At 44.9% G+C, this 14,328-nt stretch overlaps 1 protein-coding gene across 1 annotated transcript in view; it reads right to left on the bottom strand.

Annotated features, from left to right (window-relative positions):
- The window catches only part of LOC131265427 (RING finger protein nhl-1), a 28,007-nt gene that overhangs the window by 4,349 nt on the left and 9,330 nt on the right, over positions 1-14,328 (bottom strand). The window contains exons 6-9 of the mRNA XM_058267687.1: positions 13,369-14,094; positions 13,126-13,285; positions 11,809-11,949; positions 11,184-11,260 (exon numbers count right to left, since the gene is read on the bottom strand). Of these exons, the coding sequence (XP_058123670.1) occupies positions 11,184-11,260; positions 11,809-11,949; positions 13,126-13,285; positions 13,369-14,094 (1,104 nt within the window). The remainder of the gene's footprint in view (positions 1-11,183; positions 11,261-11,808; positions 11,950-13,125; positions 13,286-13,368; positions 14,095-14,328) is intronic.

The raw sequence follows: 14,328 nt of genomic DNA, 5'->3' as shown, positions 1-14,328 counted from the left end.
TTAGGAATTTGATGGCTGCAATTTATTCTTCGCATTCGCCTGGGGCTCTACTGCATCTACTCGTTTCAAGAAAAGGATAACGAAGTGCAGTAGAGTGAACCTTTCCAACCGGAAATTTATCATTCTGTACGCGCCAATGGACTGATTGCTGATCGTTTTGCCTTTTCGTTCGGTTGTGCGGCTTGTCGATCGGAACGAACTGATCGAATCACTCTCGAATCTTCGTAGAAACTCCTGTTTCCAACAATAATGCTGTTTTCACCAGATCACTTTGATGGAATGATTTAAACTCCAACGGATTGTTGCATTTGCTAGGATTTATTTTTCTTTTCCCTGATTAAGCTAGCGTTTTCTCACAAATCAAATAAGAAGATTTATGTTTCGGCCACAGGAAGGGAAAAAGCTAAATCCATATTTGATGTTTTTCCCTCAAAATCAATTCCTTAATATTTCCATTTGGGTGAAAGTTTTCCCCCCCTTCCCGATCCGCCCTAATGGCAGAGTTTCAAAGCGACAACATAAAGAGCGAAAAACGCCATTCCACAATAATCCATCAAAAATTGGTAAAATTGAGCTGCGCAACGGGACAGTTCCATCAAATGCCAACGTTTCACGAACTGTCACACACACATAGGAGCTCCACTGGCCTGTTGCTGATCCCCGGGTTTTTCTCTATCTCCTACAGGAAACATTCAACCAAAAAAAAACCAACCATCCTCGGACTCGCTCCGAACGGACGGACGGAATCGTAAATAATTGGAATACTGAAATGATCGATCTGTGCCGTTTTGTTCGGGAAATGGCTTTTTTTCCCTTTTCGCCCAACCCCAAAACCGGAATGCCAAAGTTTGTCCAGCGCCTAATGAGATTCCACCGAAATCCTCGGCCCTAGCACCCCCTACCCCTCCCAATGTAAATGGGCCTTGACCCTCAAATCCGGGTGTCCCTCTCGGGGTTCGTTACCGGGTTTTCCGGGCGTTTTTTTATGCTATTGTTTATCGTTTTTCCACCGATTGTCCGAGTGGAGCCCATTCGCGCGGACCATTTGTGTTAGTTGTAACATTTCTTCCACTTCCCATTTTCTTCTCGTCCCGGCGAAGAAATTACGTCCGGCCACGTTCACGAGGACAGTTTAAGGACATTCCGGGCGAAAAAAAAAAGGCCGACCAAAGTTTTTCCCACATAATGCCGTTTGTCATGCGTTTCCCCTGCGATGCGCCTTGCTGGGATTTATTTCGGGACGCCTCTTGTCTTTCCTTCGGTTTGTTTTTTGTGTTTGCTTGGTGTGCCCGCTTCTGCCAAAGTCGGTCGGAGCGTTCGGAAAAGTTACCGGTACACCGGTGCGGTTTGGTGCGTGGTTTTTGGGGAGGGGGTTGGGTGGGAAAATATGGGAACATGTGTTGCAATTTGGCGGAAAATTAATAAACAACAGCCCCTACCAGCTGGTGTGCTACGGTTGGGTGTGGTTTTTCTTCAACATTCCATCGGGAAGGTACTAATATCCTTGAGATGGGGAAAATTGTTGTGCCAGGATATGAAATATGTTTCGTGAGCGGTTCATTGAATGAATTAACTGTTTAAGCGAAGTGGTCATAATGAACTATTTTCAGGAAAATGTATTTAACACGTTGCGTACCAAGCGTTTTAGGACTATTTTTAGTACAATTTTTTTAATTACAATTTGTTTATAATATTTGTTAAACCGATTGTTTTCGAAGACCAAGCAAAAACTGAGCTTCCCAAAAATTTATATAAAATAATACAATCATTTTTACGTTGCATTTTCATTTATTTATGGGTCAACAACTTTTTAGAACTAGAACTGCTGTCACCCATATTTGGGTGACGCGGTACGGAACGTGCTAATTGGACCAAATTTGGCTTTTATTTCAGCGAAAATAGGGCATAATTTAAACAACAAATAAATACCACGAACAGCATAATGAAATGGGCTGTTGGAAAACTAATCTAACATGCAAACAGAAACGAGTTTATACAACTGTTTATAGAGCCAAGGATTTACGAACGATGTAAACATTAAAACCCTTTGATTGGCATTATGAACAATTCCAATTATGAGAGAAAGGATCTCTGTCCTGAAACTCGACTCTCTGTCCCTTTCGCTGGAAGCTGTACGAAACTACTCGATCAACAAATTCCATCGAACCGACGCGGGCAACAAAATCAAAGCAATTAAAATCGCTTCTGGCCAGCTTGTTGGGTTGAGTGCCAGGTCGTTGGTTTCCGTTGTTTTTTCACGCGAAATTCACAAGTTCCGCCGGTTACAGGACTGGGAAAATCGCCCATCGCCACACCATCAACAACGTAATGACAGTAATTTTCCCGAAAGGTGATCCGTCTTGCCCCCGGTGGCACTCTAGCGTGACCTTCACGGAGGCGACCGGTGGCACCAGTGAGCTTTAGGCATCGGGAAAATAAAGAGCTCGGCGGTGGTGGCACGGACAACATTCTTCTTGGAACTAATTTCCCGAGCTCCTCGAGGCCCGCCCGGACGGCACGGAACGCCGCAGTATTATCGAATCGATCGACCGTAGCACCGTGTCGCTAACGAGACGCGCGGCTATAAATCTTATCGTGGCTTCCAGGAAAAGAGGAAAAAAGGGGTCGCAATCCGGCAAGTTTACCCGCAATCAAGCGATGGTGCTTTGCTTTGGGATGGCGCCACATCGCTGGCCATCCGGCGTGCCGTGGGTGGCAGGATTCGGTGGATTGACAGCTACGTACCCTTCGGGGTGCCTATTTTCAACTACATACATTTCGGCCGACGTTGGAATTCCGGGCGGGTGCACGAAAAACCCGGTCGGAACTGTCGGGCGCACCGGAGTACCGCTCCCGGTGGGTGGAATGTTTGTAATCATTCAGCAAATTTCTCAACCCCGTGGCAAATACCTTCCAGCTAGGGGCGAGGTGGATGGGCAGAATTGTGTGCCGTTTGAATGGAACAGAGAGAGGGAGAGAGAGCGATGATCAAAGCTTTCCGGGGAAAGTTGTTTCCGGTGTTTTCCCGTCATTTGACTGCTCCGTACTCCGGTATATCGTTGCTGTTCTTCAGCGTTCGACATGATTGACAGGCTGGGCAGTCAGGTAATACGATGAACAAGAGGAACAATTGCTTCACGAAAATAAAGTGCCAGAAGGCGCATAGCATTATCCAAATATACATCAAATCGTTGTCCATCGAAAACAGTTTTTGTAGCGCGATACTAAAAGTTAGAAAATGGTGTTTCCATAAGTTTCTTGTTCTCTGAATGTGTAATAGTTCACTTGTTTGCTGTGTTATTTGTTTGCTATCATTAAATCCCCAAGGGAAATTATAGGAAATCATTCAACAGTAATGTAAATTCAACTGATTAATATTATTAAACGTTTCGCTTATGGTTTGATAAAAGTCAAACTTAACTATTTTGAATGAAAAAGCTTTTATTAAAATAAGCTTATTATCGGAAAGTGCCACACATTTAACATAACGCCAATTGCTAACAAAGCGATTTCTAATAAAAAATGCTCCAAAACCTTTAAGTTCGTAATTTTAATTCATATTGCGTAGGCTTAACTTATTTCGACGCAGTTATTGGATTGTGTGGAATTTAGATTAAAGTATAGAAAATCCGAATCTCAACTTAGGTACTTAATTAAATCTCATTTAATTTTCTCGGAAAGAGTGATGACTCTGCGAGCCAACAAAGGGTACGGAAATTAAGCACAGAAATAAATGAAATGATAGTGAAAAGAATCAAGCCTAAGCTCGTTTGAGTAATTTATGATTGGTGGTTTTGCCGATAAAACGAGTTACGAGAGAAAACAAAAAAAGACAAGTAAAATCTTTTGTATCCGGTTGGTTTGGATGAATTATGACAAAAAAAATGGTGAGAAGAGCCAAGAAACAAAACCATTTCCTGTTGAGCTATCGAACATCATAATATCGAAGGCAAAGGATCAAAACCGATGGGATGTAGCCCTCAGGAGCGAAATCGAACGAGCCGCTCGAAGCGAGTATTTTTCCTTCCAAGGTGTCACGTGACACATGATCTTTATCTCATTTTACGCTACGTACGCTTGTTAAATCGTGTGAATGTAACAAAGACGACCCTACGGCAGCTTCAACGCGGTGTGTTTGTGATTTTTTACTGTGTACTTCTAGTCAAAGAGTCTCATTTTCATCCTTTCTACATTTTACCTGGAGGGTGGTTCCACCGTGTGATGTTTTCAGTTGATGTTTCCAGTTTGTCCAACACCGTCTGTAACCGAAACGTTGCGGGATAGAGTGTGCGGCCAAAGGACTCGTTGGAATGATAGACCAATGGAAGCGACGATGCTGGAGAATCACATACCAGCATTCTTTTGCTTGCTACGTTTCCAGACAACGGCTCCCTTGGTGACGATGATGGCGTCAAACTGGCAGAATCCCTACTGACCGACTTTTCGGCAGTCACAAACATGTCACTTAAAGATTGTTTCAAATAAATCTTTCGTGACCGGCTAGCCAGCCCCCGCTAAGACTAATCCGATGGCGAACGTCACGAAACGACAATTTGGGGTGCCACGTTGTCGTAAGCTCGTCACGTCCTTGAAACAGACGATGTGAGAACCGTTCTGTGTCCGATCGTTTTTTCCCAAAAAGGGATTTCGTTTGCTTTTCCCTAAGCCACATCGGTAGCTCCATTTCCCGGGAAAGTCCTTGGAACACCTGTGGACCGAGCCCTCTCGCAGTACCATCCTCCGTGGCTGGAACCACGTAAAGTAATGGCACACAAATTGCGACGAACCCGAACAGGATCGCTGGGGAATAGAGTCTTATGGACATGGAGGAAGAGATGAGTTCACCGAGGGATACCGAGGCAAAGAATGCCAACATTCAACATGCGACGGCAACTCCCAGACCGCCCGGAACTTCCCGGATGGACCGGGCGACGACGTCATGTGCACCGACGTCGTTGCATCCTGTTTCGCCTGCAGGCGAAAAAGAAAGGCATTTCCTTCTCCGAAACGAACATTCCCGTCCTTGAAGCATGTAATCGGAGTGAAGCCTCCGCTTCCCGCCATCAACAACCGGTTCGAGTGCGAGCTACCCTCCGGTCACATTAAACGTGCCCAGCCCTGGGAATGGCATCTGATGGTCAGTGGAAAGAAAAACATTTAACATACACCGGACACAACAGTTTCCATCCCCCCGTAGGCATTTTCCGGACCTTTCCCCATCGAAAAAAGCATGCTCCTGCCCCAATGCCTTTGATGTTCGGCGTTGGCCATGTGTCTCCGTTGCGTCCATGAACAGGAACCGGCCGCTCGTTTGTTAAACAACGGAAGTGAGTGCTAAGGAAGCAGAGTGTTATCTACGGCATCTTTGCTTACTAAACGTGATGACATACAGAAGGGAGAGAGAGAGTGAGGAAAGCAAGGAGCGAGAGTGACGAACAAGGGGGTGTGTAAAATCACCTTTTTGGTCGTTCGGTGACAAAATGCCCTCCGGTCACAACTGGGACTTTCGGGTTGAGACTTTCGCTCTGAGTTGCAGATTAGACTCCGATTCGGGACGGCAACTTTTTTTTTCTATCGTTTCAACACTCTGTGGGGTAATGGAATGAGCTTTCGATAAAACGTCACAGGAGAAATAAAAGCAGATTGACTAATTGGGAAACTAAAAGCCGGGCCCCATTCGGTCGAACGTTGTATAGCTTAGGCTTAAAAGCATTGCAAGTGTAATTAAATTAAAAACTGATACGATGATGTGATAAATGGAGTGGCGAGCCATCAAACAACGTACCTTTCATCTGTTTCGAAGAAGTACCTTAATGTGAAACAGCTTTTCACCATTATCTTTAATCAATTTATATGGTTTATCTAACATCACTCTTTTCCAACGTGCTACAGTGGTTCAGCTTGAGCGGCGATCCGGCTGTCCATTACTACATCCACTTGACAATATTTTTTTCATCTACCTTTCTGCATCAATTCTGCACCCGTAAAACATTCCATAACATACAGTAATGCTTTGTATGCAAGAACACTGTTGAAGTGGGAGATTTAAATACCTGCAACTATAAATACCTATAACTTCCAGAGTCTCAAATAGTCGCAGCCATGTTTTTCAGCATACCTTCTTAAGATGTTATATTTATGCCCTGTTATGATCTCGTAGAGTTCCGTTTAGTTCCAAAAAAGGACTGGCTTATGAAACATTATAAATCAAAAATGTTGTGTGAGTTTTTCATTTATTAAAAAAAAATAACATTATATTTTGATAAACTTTTTAATTTTTTATACCTTTATAAGAAAGCCAACAAAATTTCCTTTTCAACAATCTATAACAAGTGTGAGAAAACATTTTATGAATAATCTGAATTAAATATGCAAAATGATGCAAATATTTGCGAGAGAACTTGATTTTCCACTCTTTGTGCAACTTTCACGGGCGATATCTCTCGCAATTGTGCTTTATAATTAGTAATATTCTGGAAATTTCTTATTAACCTATTCTTTTTTCATATAGAAGAAAGATTTTGAAAATTAGTTTCATGAAATGTCAAACCAAAAGACCGGACTCTGAACCTCTGTGCGTGCCCCACATCACTCAAATCAGGCGAGGAGGAAAGAATATTCCTGTCATTTAATTTTTAAGATACTGAATTTTCCAAATACCGTTTTTCCCCAGATGAGTTCTTGTTTTTTTTTATCTTTTCTTAACGGCAAACAAAGTTTTCCCACGTCGTTTGCACCCTTACAGGGAAGGAAAGTAAAAATGAAATTTATGTTAGACAAAACACACCGACAGATGGGAAGGTTCTTTCTGCGCCATCATCGCGCTGGGACATGATTAAAACTTCATTTTCGCAAAATGCGCGTAGCAAAACCCCCGGTTACCGGCCATGTCAACGAGTATCTTAATAGACCATTGGCGTGGCGTGTCATGTACCGAGACGTTGTTACGAGATGCGGTTGACGTACGACGTGTTGAGCAACTGCGGCGAATGCGAAAGGGCCCGGGCGAAGGGTGTATTGGGAAAATAAAGGAAACACATTCTAGCGGGACGTGATAACAACGATTTCCACGGCTCACGGCAGCGTCTTGTTTTTCGCCATCCCTCCCCCTTCATTCCGCCCTTTTTTTCCATCGACCCAAGGGATCGGACCTTAGAGAGCTCCGAAGGTCGAGGTTAGCATTGGGGGAACGGTTTCCTCTTTTGTTTCCCGCCTTCCCTCGCCCTCGTGGGGGGAGGATTTTCCTCCCGGAGGGAGCCCCATGGGCCTAACATTTTGCTTCATAAATCAAAAACATGGGATCGCGAGGCTGAACGTACGTGAAACCGTTCCACATGATGGCGCTCGTTCGGCTTCAGAAGTGGTAACAGCTTGCGGTTGCAGTGGTTTTGAAAATTTCCCAGCCGGGCTCCGGGCGGTGCCGAAAAAAGGGTACGCCACGGCGCAGAAGGACTAGCTCCCGCCCGACGCCTGAGAAGCAACGTGCAGGTGAAGGGAAATTGTGTTCCAGAACCAGAGAAAATAAAATCACTCAGCATAGCACACCCGTCAATCGGTGGAAACGGACCGAAAGCGGGATCCCGTGCTTAAAGCTTACCCTCGGAAAAAAAGGGGGCCTTCCATTGCGGGTTGAAAATCTACTGGAGCACGTGTGAAACGGGGGTGGAAAAGAAATAAATGAATAACTAAATAAAGACAATCACCCGTTGCTCTTAGCAAAGCAATATCAGGCGATTCGACTAAAAGGTGTTACTGCTCTTCCGACGAGTTGAGAGATACAAAACAAAAAAAGGTGCGAAAGCAATATGGTACGCAAGGTAAAAGTAAAATTGGAATACATTTCTATCGAAAGCGAGGTGGAAAACACGATTTCATTTTGTAGAGTTAGGACTCCTCCTTCTTACGGTCTAGCGTATAAGAGTATTGTTTTCCGGAAAACAAAAGAAAAGGTTCACCGTACGTATTGAAGCGTGGCTTCAAAGTCTCCTTGGAATTTGTTCAATATACGTATTCAACTGCCTTGTGATTCTCCGGCACTCATACTCCGGATGTACGGTTTTCTTCAAATCGTGCTAGAAGATGTAACAATTGGTTCATTTTCCCAAGAGATAACAGGATGGGGCTGGAAAGACAGCTTTTATAGCAAATGAAGAGTCATGGAAAATCAATCCCTCTTAATGACCCCCGTTCGTATGCCGGAATGGATTGATTGACGGTTTTCCTACTTCTTTGCTATTTGTGTCAATTTGTTAATTAAAAATCTTTAGAAAAAATGCAAAAGCTCCCGAGACTAAATTCAAGTTGTTCAACGGAGGAACTCTATTCTTGATTATTGATTTTCTGTGGGCATACTGTTCGCATGTACTGTTTATGAAGAAACATGTTTCACAATTGATTCACAACGTTTAAGATTTTTCGAACGAGCTTATCGTGAAGGTTAAAATGCATACGAAGTTCTTCGTAGAAGCCCACAAACAAAGGTATCGAAACCACTGAGCATGTCGCCGGCCTAGCGCATTCTAAAGCTTTGTGATGTTTTCCATTCCGTTACAAATCCCTCACATTTACCCCAGACATCTTAAATCCATCCAGATATCATCAATCGCTGCAGCAAGTCACAAAAACTCGCTGTGATCACAGCAAAAAGCGAGTGGAACTGTGCGTTCGGGTTTATTTCCACTGCGCGATCGTTTCTCTGTCTCATCCCCTCGGGTCGAGTTTCCTTAGAAAGTGAATGACAAAAAGAAAAAAACGCGTGCCTGCGTGGAACTACAGAACTCTCAGGGGATAGCGAGACACAAGAGCCACTGGAGGACTGGATGAAGAAGCATCGGGCTTTGTCAGCATCGATCATCGAGCGGAAGCGGGAAGCGGAAATGAATGATGGACCGAATGCCCCGACAAGCCTCATAAAGCGTACGGTGCGGGCGGGGTCTTCCATCCGTTCGGTTCCGTTTCCTGTTCCGCCAAGCGTGCGGTTGACACTTTCTCCCCCGGGGGGTGGGGGGAGGGGGGGCACAAACATACGTGGCGTTCTGATACATATTTTTGCCTTTTCCTTTGCCTACCGTCATGAAGCTTCCTGCTAGGATTGCGTTCCCTGGTTTCATTGACCCTATTCCTCCTCGTTCTGTACGTGCGTAATGTGTGCGTGTGTGTGTTTGTGTATGTGTACGTACTCGTTCAGGGAAAACTTGACTATGCTTTTCCACCCGACTAGCTGCACTCCGTGGGAACTGTCAGCGCATGCACGCGTGTGTTCCATTCGGTAGCTTTGTGAAAATAAAACGCCTTTACGAACGACTGTGCTCGATGGAATTTTCCACCTGCAGCAGGGAAAGATAATTAGTCAGCGAGCAACCGGGTGGGTTGGAAAGACCTAGCCATTTCAACAACAATCGGGTGTACACAAGTACACAATCAATAGCCTGCTCGGTTTGGGATGCCGTTATGCTATCCGAGGAAAACCTCAAACGGATTCGTCCAACGTGCTCAATTGCAGTGCCTGCAAATTATTCAAGCGTTATACATGATTTCTCGCTGGTTTATTCCTTTCTCAGCATCAAGCCATTATCATCATAAAGCCAATGCGATAATCTCTATGTACAAAATGTGTTTGTGTACAAATTAAAAAAAATGGCAGTGGGAAATTTGCTAACAAAAATAAAGGTAAAGATGCGTTTTCAAAAGGAACCTTGTAAAGACGATCCCAGTTTTCCCTAGAAGAGATTATTTAAAGTAAAAAAAAAACAATTTTACCCAAAATAAGCCGCATTTTCTAGTATTTAATTTCACTTTTGTACATCTCGCTCATTTTAACCTATGTATGCAGTTCTTACAATTCTATTCCGTTGATTTCAATTACGCTACAGTCAATTTCCCTTAATTGGAAAAATTTACCCAATAATTTACTTCCGATCCATTGAGCGATTGATTGCACTTTTTTTTTACTTTTTAGCACACTTTTAAACTTTTTTTTCGCAAACATTTCGTGCTTGGTTGGCGCTTTGACACGTTGACAGCGATGGCTATCATTTTTGATGAAAAATGAAAATGCAACATATTTTAATTCTTTGGCAAGCTAAGCCTTTACATTTTGTAAACAAATTTTAATTAACACGTTGCGTACCAAGCGTTTTAGCACAATTTTTTAGTACATTGAAACGAAACTTCCGTAGAAAATTATAATTAACTACTGTTAAAACTGATTCCCAGGTATCACACCAAACAGGTGGTCGTGATACGCGCAAAACTACGGTTATGCTTATGAACATTGGACGTCGGATTGAATCACTCAAAGACACTCATATCAACCAGGGAGGCATGTTTTTAATTGAATGTCCTTATAATTTAACGAGCAAAGGAAAACTCTCATTTTTCTCCATTTAATTAACCTTTTGCTAGTATTGTAAGGCCTGCACTCGGACCGGATATCCGTTGCGCCATTCAACGGCAAGCAGGAAAAATGATCCGCTGCATCCACCAGTGGCCCCAGCTCGAGTTAAGCAAATGCAAATAGACGGCACGGAAATGTGATCAGGCTCGTTCGACTGTGCAAATGTTACAGCGCTGAAGATGAAGGTAAAGTTTGAACAAAATGTTCCGACATTTTCGCCACGGCCAACAAGACTCGTTCCGGTTCGCCCTACGAAGCCACTCGACTCGTTCGGTTGGCGTAACTCCTCCTCCGGTTTGTTGGCCGATTGCAAATCCTCGTGAGAATGTCTCTAGATACTTTTCAGTTTTCTCGTAGTTTTTTTTACTCTAGGAAAACGTGGAACGTGTCCTATTTTCTCAGATAGCTGATAGCCGAAGACAGGTCCGATTGCAGGCAGCTATGCTAACACCGCCTGGCAGGTTTCGCAGATGAGCTTGAATGCGGTGGAAGACCGTTCGTTCGCCAACCAACAAAAAACCTCATATGAACCTCGAACGATATCGAAACGGGCATCACATGCAAGACGCGGGGCGTAAAACGGGAACTAGATATCATCATCCGATTCGGCGATATCGTTCCTACGCCACCGGAAACCATGGTGAAGAAGCGGTGAGGGAATGGTGGCAGCAATAAGGGGGTGGAGGATGGAAAAAAAGCGAACTACAAAATTTCACTTCCGGTGGTCCGCATGAAGGGCCCGCCTTGGGGGAACGTACCGTGTTGGCAGGAGGTTTGGGGGACTTACCTTGGGAATTTAAATTGACCTTCCTCCGATCCCTCGCCACCGAACGTCGTCAGGACGCGACCGTTAACGTCAAATATCTAGGAAATGTGGGGAAGGAGGAAAAAGAAAAACGAAACGTGGTGAGAAGGCACACGAATTTTCGGTGAGTTTTTCAGGCCCGCAGGGGGGGAGGTCGCGGTAGATGACGGGGATGCCGTTGACGGGCAGCTGTCAGCGCAGACCGGAAATTCAAATGAGCAGATTCTGCCTGTTCACACCCGAACGGCATCCGGTTTCGGGGTGCTTTAGTTTTCCCGGGCGCACGGGAACTGGTTCGTGAAAATTACAGCAATGAAACCGAATGAACACAAAAAAAAACAACTCCCATGATAACGGAGGGTGACGGGGGGAACCCTGGTTCCGGGGGCCGGAAATTACATATTACATGGCCAACCTCCTTCCGGTTCGGCGCGAGATTGCGATTCGGGGCGCGGACTCCCGCCGGCCTGATGAGGGTCGTCCGGTGTGATGGACAATTTCGTTTCCGCCCCGCAGCTGGCCGTCATCCACATCCCCCCCCCCCCCCCCCCCCCGTCCCACCCGCTCGTTGCCGTGGAGTTGGAATGCTAATCAGTGCCACGCTTACCTGCACTCGATGGTTGTTGGAGTCGGAAACGATGACGCGGTTCGTGTTCGAGACGGCGATGTAGTGCGGGTGCTCGAGCTGACCTTTTTCCTTGCCACAGGTGCCAAACTTGCCAATAAATGATCCATCGGATTGGAATACCTTGATTGGCGAGGGGGGAGGAGAAAACATACGGTGCGTTAGATGTGTGCTTTTCCTTGTTATTTTTTTTTTCTTTTTTGACGGCATCGCCCACGGTTGCCCATGGATCATTATTCCGCTTCGATAAACTGGGTCACCTGTGCCTCATATGGAAAAGAAGGAAAAATTCCCCCTATGCCTACGGCATGTGTTATCGGCTGGGGATGAAGGTGATGTACGGATAAATTTGGTCTGTTAGCAAGCATCCATCTTTCCTTCCTTGGAAACGCAATTCGTTACGTGGCAGCATAATTTATGAACAATTTAAAAAAAAGGTAAAAATGGCCAGAACATATCACAGTTGATTATTATTTCATGATGAAAAGATCCTAAACTTTGGTAACAAAATCCTGATTAATGTTTCATTCCATTCTTAGCAGTTGGAATTAGCTGAAGAGGAATCCAAAAGTTCATTATGAACTCGTAAACCATAGCATTTTTTATGGAAAGCATTTCCCTTTTTCATCACGATTAATGTTGGTTTCCTTGAAGTTAATTATATTTATTCCCTACAGAGAATATATTTTGTTATGTTTATTACGGCTTTGCCTTCGTTTACTAGCCAATCTAAAGTTTGAAGCAAAGTGTACTAAACATTCACAAAAGCATTACCAAAAAATTTTATAAAAATTAAAGAAAATCCTCTAACTAAACGATCTGATTTATGTGTATTGATGCAAATTCAAAATAAACAAATGTAACGGTTATTTTGGTATAACGAAAGCGGTGTTAGAATTATTTCTTTTCCTTTAAATTAAAGTGAATTAGTTAACTGACCAATGTGATACAAAAAATGTAGAAAACTGTCACAAATTTATTCTTTTAAGTAAAATGCGTTAATATTACCGAGCAAGATGCATTAAAAACAATATAATGAAGATCTAACGAAAGCTTCATGGTTTTGATCTCTTAAAAAAATATGTTGATTTAATAAAATCGCAACTGATTTGTTGTTCGATTGAATGTAACATTGTTGAAAAAAAGCAAATCGGTTTGCAATCCTAAGAAAATCCTATAAAATAAAACGTGATAGCATCGAATTCAAAACGAATCGACCCAATCAAGGGAAGGGAAAAAGTTTTAATCTAATTTTGTTTCTTCTTATTGCGGCGGCCATGGAGGCGCCTGGTGCCTTACCTGAATTCTGTGATTTTCCTTATCGCAAACGTAGATGAACCCGAGGGCATCGGTGGTGATGCCCCAGGGGTAGTTGAATTTTCCATCGGTGGTGCCCTGCGAGCCGAACGATCGCAAAAAGCGACCGGCCGGATCGAGCACCTGTATACGATGATTGTATCTGCAAGGGAAGGGGGAGGGGTTATAGCGAGAGTGGTGCGTGTGTGTGTGTGTGTGTGCGCGCGGAACCGCTCGCTATCTCACCTATCGGCTATGATGAACTGCCCGATACGATTGACCGCGACGCCGGCCAAACAGTCGAACTCGCCGTCGCCGTTGCCGTACTGGCCGAACTCCTTGACGAAGATGCCGTTGGCGTCGAACACCTGCACGCGGTGGTTCGACGAGTCCGCCACGACGACGCTGTTGTCCGGCCCGACGGCGATGCCGCGCGGCCACGTGAAGGAACCTGGTTCGCTCCCCCGACCTCCTATCTGGAACAGCTGCCGGCGCTTCTGCAGGTACTGCGTCCTAGGGGACATACCTGCTGCTCCGGGTATAGCGGCTGCTGCCGCCGCTGCTGCCGTAGGAGAGGTAGGGGAGCCTACCCCGTTTTTTGAATCGTCATCCGAGCTGAGCAGATCGGTCTGGCGCAGGGGCAGACCGAGGCTGAGGCGCCGGGCGGCGGCCGAAGCCGACGCCGACCTGCTCGAGGCGCTCGCCGACGGCGTCGTGTGCGACGACGACCCGATGCCGGACGAGTAGCTGGACGTCGACGACGACGGTGTGTCCTTGCCGTCCTTCGTCGACCGATTGCCGTACTTGTTCTTGAGGTAGCGCGCCCACGAGCTGAGCGCGGCGCCATCCTTGTCGGTTCCACTCGAGCCACCGCCACGTTCGGGCGAGGGCTCGCGGGACTTGAGGGCGTGCGTTGAGCGGCTGCGGGACAGGTCCGACGGTTGCGAGGCTAACGATGATGAGGCTCCGTACCTGCAAAGTGGCCACCATTGGAGGAAAGAGTAGGGTTAACTCCGAGTTGACTAGAGTTGTGTATCTTAGATTCAGATCCATGCATCCAAGTTCATGAAACTAAATATTGATCGGAAAGGTTCATAAAGATTAATGAATCTTTCAGGATTCATCAAGATTTATGAGTCTTTCGAGATCCATCAATGTTCATGCATCTTCTGTGAATCATCAAAGTCAATAATTATTTAGATTTCG

Source organism: Anopheles coustani, chromosome 2 (assembly GCF_943734705.1).
Source record: "Anopheles coustani chromosome 2, idAnoCousDA_361_x.2, whole genome shotgun sequence".
Taxonomy (NCBI): Eukaryota; Metazoa; Arthropoda; class Insecta; order Diptera; family Culicidae; genus Anopheles; species Anopheles coustani.
The sequence above is the reverse complement of the archived record's forward strand: the minus strand, read 5'-3'. Positions and strand labels throughout refer to the sequence as shown.